Here is a 9,753-nt window from a genome sequence, read left to right on the forward strand (position 1 = left end):
ACAGGCTGGGTGAATTCCAAGGCCAGAAGCCTCCCAGGTCAGCTATTACATGCACTACAACTTTCGGCTTCTGCGTTTATTTGGTCTGAGACCTGATTGTTACCTCATAAACCGGAAACACAAGCCAGGCATTTTAATAATCACTGTTGAAACTACTTAAATATATGAGATTACAAACACAGGAATTGGTCACCCTGTCCTACGTCAGATAAAAGTCCTGTGGCACGTTTGTGCAATCCTGACATATCTGTTCCCAGGGAAGTCAGTGGCACTGTTCACATGTATTGCTCATCCATATGAATAAGAGCTGCGTAAGTGGACCCTAAAACTGTTCTATTTCAGTAAAATTCCTTCTGCACTTCTAAAGGAATTGTTCTTCAGGGGACTAGAAACACATATGATATTCTTGAGTTAAATCAAGTAAAAAGGCAATTATTAAAGCAAAACAGCGTGACAGATGTATTTAGAGCACTGCCTTCTTTCCTTAGCTTTCTCTTCGAAACAAAATAGAAGACTCATCCCTGTACTAAAACTTGAGAAGACCAACAAAGAAAATGCTCAGCCCTGTCAGAAAGCCCAGCAGGACACCAAAACCCACATCACTGCCATGGCTCTGGCCTCCATCAGGTATGTGGCACCTGCTAACTTCAAAGAGCTCTGGAGCCCCAGGGGCAGGCAGGATTTCATTACGTTACCATGTCTGCTACCTCAGGCAAGGTCAGATGTATAATAAACACTTTCCTCACACTGTGCATTTTATATTTATTTCACCCATTTTAAAATATCCCGTAGCTAGGTCATGTTAAAAGTTGACAAAGCTCACTGGGGTTGACACAGAATAAAAACAAATGGACCAAGGCTTCATTCCTTCCAAGAGCTATGTAAAACGTGCATGGCTCAGACTGCCATTTTCATGTGTTTTTCACTTTTTCCCCACCTGCACTTCCACGGCATCCTCATTAGAATAAATTCAAAACTTGGAAGAGAAACTGAGTCTAAAATTTGCACAGTTCAGCATGGCTTTCTGTAAAGACCATGTTGGTCTATGTTATTTTGATATGATACAGTAATTCAAGTAATCAAAAAAGTTGGTTTTTTTGTTTGTTTGTTTCTCTACATTTTCCCACCAAGTACCTTACATTATCTTTTTAATTTAAGTGACCAATTCAGTTTTGATCACAAACACATAAACATTCCATGAATTATCCTGACGTTGACTCGTAATTAAAGCTAGTTTCCTTATAGAGCTAGAGTGGCATAAAACATCTCAAATGTTTGACATCCACATATTTATCATCACAACTACTAATTGTCATGGCCAAAAAAATATTTTAAAAAGTCAGGTCCTTTATGATTTTATTGCTTGTTCTTGTTTTCCTTTCCTAAAACGGCAAGAAAAAAAGGGCTCTCTGTCCTACTCCATATTGTATTTACTATATTCAGTTCAGCTCTGCCACCCTAAATACTGTAAAGATGAGAGGCGTGACCTAAGGCCAGAGAACTGTACAGCTCTCACCCCTAGAGACCCATTTGTAAAATGAAAGGCAAAGAAAAAAAAACAAGTTTGATCCTGTAAAACAAAGGATTAAAAAAAAATAATTTGTGATGTTAGCATGCTTCCTTCTGACTGTGAGAATATACACAGAAGCCTAAACATCATTTTCATAGCCACTTTTTAAAGAAACATCGCAGTCGAAGTCTTGTTTGACTATGGCATTTCACCTTGGAGGAGCATAGACAGCATCAAACGGCTCTCAGTTAAAATCAGAGATCAGATACCATCACTAACAGCAAACCTTCATGAGACAATGACCAAAATCACCACCATCTGGGAGAGCCTCACCGCAGTCCCCCACCACCAGGATCATGCGCAATCAAAGCTCAGACCAACCAGGCTAATAAGCCACCACATCACCAATGCAGGGCAAGAGCACCCAGCCAATGGCAAGTATCTGAAGACAGCCCCATTCTGCTGCCACTACCCCCCATTCATCAGCTCAGAACAGCAGCTAATCTGACATTTTCCTTTATGCTAATACTTATCAACCTGAATGTCTGCTAATTACTCAGGAAGTTTTCATTTGCCAAAGAATGCATCCTCAGGTCCATCTCAACAGAATACCTAGGGTTTGGTTTTTGTTGGTTTTTTGTTTTTGTTTTGCATTTAGAGCTTTGGCACTATTTCTACTGTGAGGATAATGAATCTGGAGAGACAAAATAAGACACATTCATTCCAGTTTACATGTTCTGAGGCTGAATTTTTAAGCAGTTATGCAGTGAAAGTTAAGTTATATGAGAGGTATATACTCATATAACTCAAAGGAGAGGTAACAAAAAAAAAGATTACTAAAGCACTAAGAAACACTGAAACATCCACTTACACAGAAAGAACAATGCAAGAGGCAAGTTTCATCCAAAGAAATCAAAATATAATATAAAAAGGGGAAGGAATTCAAGAATGAGCACTGTTGAAGAACAAACCTGCCCAGATATAGCACAACACCAACAGCACCAAAAGCATCAAAAAAGTAAGGCAATACTTCACCCCCAGAGCTGAAGCTGCAGCTTAACCTTTCAGCATTCTGTAGCTAAGCCAGCACAGTTTTCCCCTGAGACACTGAATTCCCAACATTTTTCTGGTGCTGTACATTCAGCACTGGACAGCATTTAATGAAGGGGCAGCTAATTACTACCTACCGTTCTCTCCACTGGTGCTGAGGTGCCCGTAAATGTCTAGGAAGAACAATACAAGGCAAAGTTAAAAAACTAAACTAAATGTTCAGCTTTTATTTTAGGCTGGCATTTAAAAACATCTCCCATTCAAAATCTGATTCGGGGCCATGAGTATTAATGACAGCCATTAGGTGCTTTACTAGTCACCAAACCCATGTCAACAACTCCATGGAAGCTTCTTGCTTTCTTGACATGCAGCTTTTCCTTTCAGCAGGCACATCAAGTGATGCTGCTAACCCGAAAACGTAACTGGAAAACAGACATGCCACAAGGTTCTGCACAGTGCTAGCCTAGGAAAACACTCCTTGCAACCCTAAGATCCAAGGAACAGCAGACCTGCCTCCTGTGGCTTGCCCATACACCTAAAACAGCTTGTTCTCTGCTATAGAAAATTAGAATTTCACCCACTTTACACCTGCTAAAAGCTTCTTTCGCTTACCTCATTTGAACTTAAATTTGATCCCATTGCAGCCCCAGTTGCATCTAAGTCCAATGATAAAACACACCGAGCTGTATGGCTGGCAGGAACTCCTCATGCATATTAGGGGTGGAGGATTAGGGATTTTATGACCAGGTTCTCCTGCCCCACCCCTTTGTTATTCCCAGTCATTAGGCAGTCCCCTCCCTGCTTCCTGCAGCCTATTGGAGCATGTCAGCTGAGTCAGCAGAATGAGGAGATTCCTTTTCTACCTACTTTGTGTTTCAGGGTACACTGAAACCCCTGTCTACCTGGGGGTTTCTACAAAATACTACTGCTAACTGTTAACTCGACTGTCTGTTACTTACTAAATCACAGCTCTCAGCCTCACCACAAAGCTACCAAAGTACTGGGAAGAGATCCCAGAAGCTGCCTTCCATACCCTGAACTCTATCCAGCACCTGTAGCAGCAAGCTGCTCAGCAAGGTAAACTGACTTGGTGCTTCAGCTAAATTTGCAGCATACATGCTCTTCTAATGTTATTTGGACATCTCTGTGCTAGCCTTAGTGACCTAACCACATTCTCAGTATCCTTTGCCTGGATATTTAGTCTATTTGTAGGAAAAGAAAAAAAAAGAAAGAAAAAAAAAAGAATCATCTCCCAGAAAAGCTTGCAGTTATGTGCAGTGAGAGAAAATCAGGAGCTACAAGCAGTAGGAGAAATCTGGGGGAGGACAGGTGAGGCAGGAGGGGCTGTGCTCAGTGCGTGGGCCTTGGGAGCACAGCCATTCATTCAGCAGGGTATAGCGTACAAAGGGTTCCTGTGTGTGCCCACTCACAGCAGCTCCAGCTGGTACCACAGCGGAAACATCTGGGTCCCAAATGCTTCCTGGTGCCTCTTTTTGATAGGACAAGTGTGAATGGCATTGAACTAAAGAAAGTAGATTCAGGTTAGATGTTAAGAAGAAATTCTGTACTCACAGCAGGGTGGGGCACAGGCTGCCTAGAGAGGCTGTGGGTGCCTGGAGGTGTTCAAAGCAGGTTGGCTGGGGCCCTGGGCAGCCTGATCTGATGGGTGGCAGCCCTGCCCATAGCAGGGGGTTGGAACTGGATGATCTTTAAGGTTCCCTCCAACTGTGCCATTCTTTATTTCTATAATTTACTTAGTGTGCAGTGACTCAGTGCTTGTAAGGGCAATGTATTACAGGAGCCCTGCACTATCATGTGTCTGTAGGTTGGCAAACTTTGGAGTGTGTGACATGAGATTCTTGCTCTGCCACTCTCCTTCCTGTCTCCCTGCTTGATGACAGGGGAAGGGTAGTACTAACACTTGCATCACAGATCCCAAGTAGGGCACAGGGCTTGTGGTAAGGAAAGGTTCGGTATCCGAAACGTATTTTTAAATCAGCCCCTTTCATACTGATGGATAATCCACTTCTTCCTTAATTTCTGCCTTTGTCAAACTGTCCACCTACCAATATTTACCCATTAAACCATGTCCCTTAGTACAACATCTAAAAAGGGGATATCACCTCTTTGTAATTTGGAGTGTTGCATTCATTGCATCTTTATTGCTGAACAGTTTAATATTCAGATTGCTTTCTCAAAATAGTATAATTATTCCAACACCCGAAACATGCTCTTAAGTACCTCTTCCTTTCCTACTCACAACCATCACCAAGTTTTGTAGCTGATGTAGCCTTCCCTTAGCCACAGCTTATCCCACACACGCAAGAGAACTTTGAAAGCTTTGTAAAAGTCAAGAATGATGTTCAACAGATGTAAGTAGTGTTTCATTCTATCATTAACAAATAACACCTCTAACAGAACATTTTTCTCATCACTGAAGAAGCTTTGTCTGCCGACCACTGTTCTCATGGAAAGGTAATACTGCAAGGCTTATACAATCCATGTCCAAATAAATTCTGATTTTGCAGTCTGTCCTGCTGTTGTGTAACAAGTGTTAGAAATGCATCCTAGGATTGTGATTTCAAAAAAGATTTCTACTTCAAAGTATAATTTATTATGTTGGGGCTTTTTACATTTTTCTTGAATTCTTTTCAAATTACGGAGACTTACAAAGACAGCCATCAAGTAAATTGTGGGAGAAGTTACTCAAAGTCTAGTAAGCCATATATTGGAACTAACAGATTTTTTTTAGCCAGTACATTTCCAGAGTAAATAATTCAAAACCAGTAGTGTTCTCCATATAGATGCTACTTATACTCTTATTTCACTTTTTAAAGACTAGGGAGACAATTACACACAAGGAAACGCGAAGTAACCTTTAAAGCTCTGAGCAATGTAAAGGAAAGTAAAAATGAAGATGTAATTTTCTCTGCTCTCCATCTGCTTTGAAGTACGCATCTACATACACATGCTTTTGTATCTCAGTCTCAATTAAAGGAAAGTGAAGCAAATATGAATATCTTGCCGATCTGATGCAGCCAAAATTAATTTGAACTGCCTTAGTCTTTACTGCAAAGACTACCGTCCCCAACAGAGACACAATTATCTGGATATCATAAGTGCAGTAAGTTGCAAGTTGCAATAAGTTGCAGTAACAACTGCATCCAACATCTTATGATTACCTCATATACACCTTCATCACCTTCTGATCATCTAGGACTACAGAAATGTATGAGTAATGGGGGATTTCATATTATTACAAGAGAAAAGTATGATTGTTCTACCTCTGTAATGACCTTTCATCACTTAAGTACCTTGACTAGTGCTTAAATTAAATCACAAAGGTAGTTCAATACCCAAAAAACAAGTGAGAAGTGTTATAAAATGACAGTGAGATGTCTTAGTAGGAAAGAAGTATTCAGAGTTAACAAATAACACAAATTAACAAGTAAATAAACAGCGTCAGCTCTACAGATGGAGGATCTTCTCTGGCTCTAGCCTTTCAGTCTTTTTTTTTATTATTATTATTTTAAAACAGATCTGTAACCTATACAATCTACACAGACCTTCACCTGTCAATCAAGCAAGAAAGGCAGCAGATCAAAATCAAATTTCAGTTGCACAGTGGAGCTAAGCTATAATCTCTGCATGTGAGAAGGCTTAACCATGGATGAATAATGACACCCCGTTCCCCATAGTCTCAGATTTCAGTCTGAGAAACGTTCATCTTCAATATACTTACTCTTCCATACTCTACAATGCACTCAAAGTGAAGGCAGAACTAATTCTGTCAGTGCCCATACTTTTCTTTCCTGTCAGGTGGGAAACATAGGACCTGTATGGTAGACTCCATGTAGACCTTCCTAGTGTTGAGCTGTGAGAGAGAGATATGGATGTTGCTGTTAGCTAAAAAGAAATCTGGTTCCAGAATCACAACAATTGTCAGTATCATGGACTATGGTTCGATTTGAAAACACCCAGAATCAGAGGTGTACTTTTACAGAACGAGAAGTGAGCTCCACTCAATCAGTAATAACATGACTCTGGGGAAGTGCTGACTGAATAGGAAATTTTGCAAATGAAACCTTTTTTTCTTTAATTTAAAACACATTTCTAAAACGTGATTTCTTAACAAATTATGCCACACCAGAAATCATGCAAATTAAGTTTCACTTTCTCCAAAGTCAATGTGTTAAGATCTTTCAGGACTGTCTGACATTTTCTTTCTTTCCTTAACCTAAACAACATGCTGAACCAAATTGCTAAAGGGTTTCAAACAATCTAAAGGGGACCAGGTGCAGAGGCCAGAAAAAAAAAATTTGAAAATCTGTATATCACCCTCTTGTAAGTAGTAAAGACCTTCAAACTTAATGTGAATCCAAATCCCCGAGAATGAGAAGTGCAAATTCACTGCCACTGCAGAGAGAAATCACATCAGCTGACAGGGAGTAGAGGGGATTACATTTTTACTAAGGCATTAATTTGATTATGACACATATGAAGGAGGATTCTGCCTTCCAAAAAGTATTGAGAAACTTGTTTAAAAATTATTTTGCATGTCCTTAACATCCTTTGAAGAGATAAAGATCTCACCCCTCCTACTCACTCACAGGAAGTAACTGAATGTGTCTCCCATACAAAAATATGGAAGTATATACAGTATGGCTCAGCTCTTTACAAAAAAAAAAAAAAACTTTCAAAGCCAAGCCCCTACTCAAACACAGGTGATCATGACCATCATCTCTAACTCTCCCCAATCTGAGTAGATGTGAGCACTTAGCAGCACCTCTTTCTCTCATTCTGAGGTCATTGGACCTTCCCAAGTTCATTCAACACTTCAGAAACTGTCCAGACAATGTTTTTTCTTCCCTAATCCTCTCAGACAAGAGGTGTGAAACACCTCTCTGTGTCAACTAATGAGCCAGTAATTCCTGCAGCATAAGCATGGCAAGACACATAGCCTAGGAACTTCACAGAGAAATCTAGAGCTCAACTGAGACCAAACCAATACTCAAAATACTGTCAAAGTCACTTTATGTCATGAGCTAATTAAGGGGTTAACTGCACCTACAGTCAGCCTGAGAAATGCCTGAGTCCCAGAAGACTATAAATATTCACAGCTAATTGCTTCCAGTAGAGTGCCATCCCATTAAGAAGAGCTTGTGTGACAGGTCACAAACAAGTGTTTCCAAAAGAAGAAATTGTTGACCTGACTGGACCCAGATTAGAACAATTACACCAATGCTGAATCACTTCAAAAATCCAGTCAATATACCAGTACATTACTAGTGCATGTGCAGGCCAATACATCACTAAGCCTCAGTTCCCATTAAAAAACATACATGTATGTCCACACTGGAGGTACTGATCTTGTTCTTGCTTTGTTATTTTTGATTTATATTTAAACAAGCATTATTTCCCCTCTACTTTTACACTGCCTTTCACCATAGCATCACAGGGATGACTTACGTATTGCTGCAATACAGTAATATTAATAAGTTTCAACAGGATGGAAAAAGAAGCCTTTTCTCCCCCAGACAAGAAGTCAAATGAGTCCATTGTAAAGGAAACTCATAAGCCACTACAGAAAGTCCACCAAATTTGGTGAGCCGGGGAAAATATTGACTTCGTATGTGATGTTGTATCCTTGGAGTCAGGTCCTTACTCAAAAACCAGGATTTGACCAAATTTTCCTCAAGTCAAAACATCAAATTGTTAAAGCTAATTAGTTTGGACAGCATAAGATTTTTCAGTGGCTTGCTTAGCAGGCCCAAATTTCTTAAAGTGGGCTCCCTTTTTATAGCTTATTCTAAGCCATCCTAATTTTCTAGATCTACTGCCAAATATGCACATCAACACATCACCGCCACGCCTTGGTTGAGTAAATGTCCAGGAGCAATGCCAAATGTTGCAACCACCAGCAACTGGTTGGTGAAATACCCCAGCACAAAAAGTACTGCCTCTCTTACATCTTCCCAGAACTGTGAAAAGGATTCTTTAAAATAACTAAAATACATTTTAAGTAGATAGCAAAAAATATTTGTTTATTTAAATCCAGCATCATTATTATTTGAAAATAAACTTATGAAACAGTTGAACTGTTAGAGAGACATCCTCCCAATCTTCTTTGCTCACAGAAAACTGTTGCCATCTTGCTGGTAAAGTTCACAGAGTTGAGAATGAAAGACTTTAGCAACAACTGAGAAAAAAAGAGTTCTTGAATACAGCCATCCTAGAGCCATGTCCAAGTGATTGCCACCAATAGTTTCCTTTCTGAAAGGAAGCTTCTGTCTTGACTCATACAGCAGCAAAGTTTGAAAGGAGATAACTACTAATGAACATGAACTAATGCATAGAAAATAGAACTTGCTTAGAAGGAACCGAAGTATGGTGTTATCTCCTGCTTAATTTATAAAAAATAAAAAATAAAAAAAAATTAAAAAAAAAATGACCTCTAAGACTGGGTGATAGTTTTACCATTACTCTCCAAGCATGGCACATGAGATAGTAATACCAGTTACAATTTTCCCAGAGCAGTGTTAACTTACTGGCAGCATACCACACTGCCGGCATACAGATGGATGTACTTCCTTCTTTTTGTGAAATCCACATCAGTGTAATGAATGAGATGATGGCAAAGTGGAGAAGAAAAAAACTGATAAGAATTTAGATATGGAATGCAGCATTGGCAAAGCACTGCACTCCCTGTTACTGAACAAATACTTTGGTATTTGCAAGTACCAGTAATTTGGACGTGTAAACCTCTCATTATCATCTCAGTCATCTTGGCTTTAAGAGCAGAATTTCCTGCATTTTTTTTAATTATTATTTTTTTTTAAATCTTCCAACTGAAGTGGCCATTTTTCTTTTCTTCTTCCTCAAAGGTCATTTGCAAAGCTCATGGTTGTTTTTGTCCCCTCTATACTTGGTTTGTTGATATCAAAAACAAAAAGAACTATCACCCAGATAAAAATCACTAAATGAAGTGAGTTTGCTGAACTTAATAAAAATATATACATCAATGTGTGCATCTGTAATTCTAACTTTTAGTAGGCTCATGCATTATTATTTTATATTTGAATTGTAGCTATTACACCACATATTATTAAACACAAGTGAAAACAAGTTCTTAGAATGACTTATGTGTTTTTTTTTTAAACAGACATTTATCTAAAACATGTATGAAAATCTTC

The 9,753-nt window shown here is 39.2% G+C and overlaps 1 protein-coding gene across 1 annotated transcript in view; it reads right to left on the reverse strand.

The window, feature by feature from the left end:
- Positions 1–3,199, reverse strand: part of LOC122177472 (cytosolic phospholipase A2 epsilon-like) — a 30,960-nt gene extending 27,761 nt beyond the window's left edge. Inside the window, exons 1-2 of the mRNA XM_042866861.1 lie at positions 3,173–3,199; positions 2,698–2,733 (exon numbers count right to left, since the gene is read on the reverse strand). Coding sequence (XP_042722795.1) covers positions 2,698–2,733; positions 3,173–3,199 — 63 coding nt within the window. The remainder of the gene's footprint in view (positions 1–2,697; positions 2,734–3,172) is intronic.
- Between the last annotated feature and the right edge of the window lie 6,554 nt (positions 3,200–9,753).

Source organism: Lagopus leucura, unplaced genomic scaffold (assembly GCF_019238085.1).
Source record: "Lagopus leucura isolate 7727_CA_CO unplaced genomic scaffold, USGS_WTPT01 Super-Scaffold_1, whole genome shotgun sequence".
Lineage (NCBI taxonomy): Eukaryota > Metazoa > Chordata > Aves > Galliformes > Phasianidae > Lagopus > Lagopus leucura.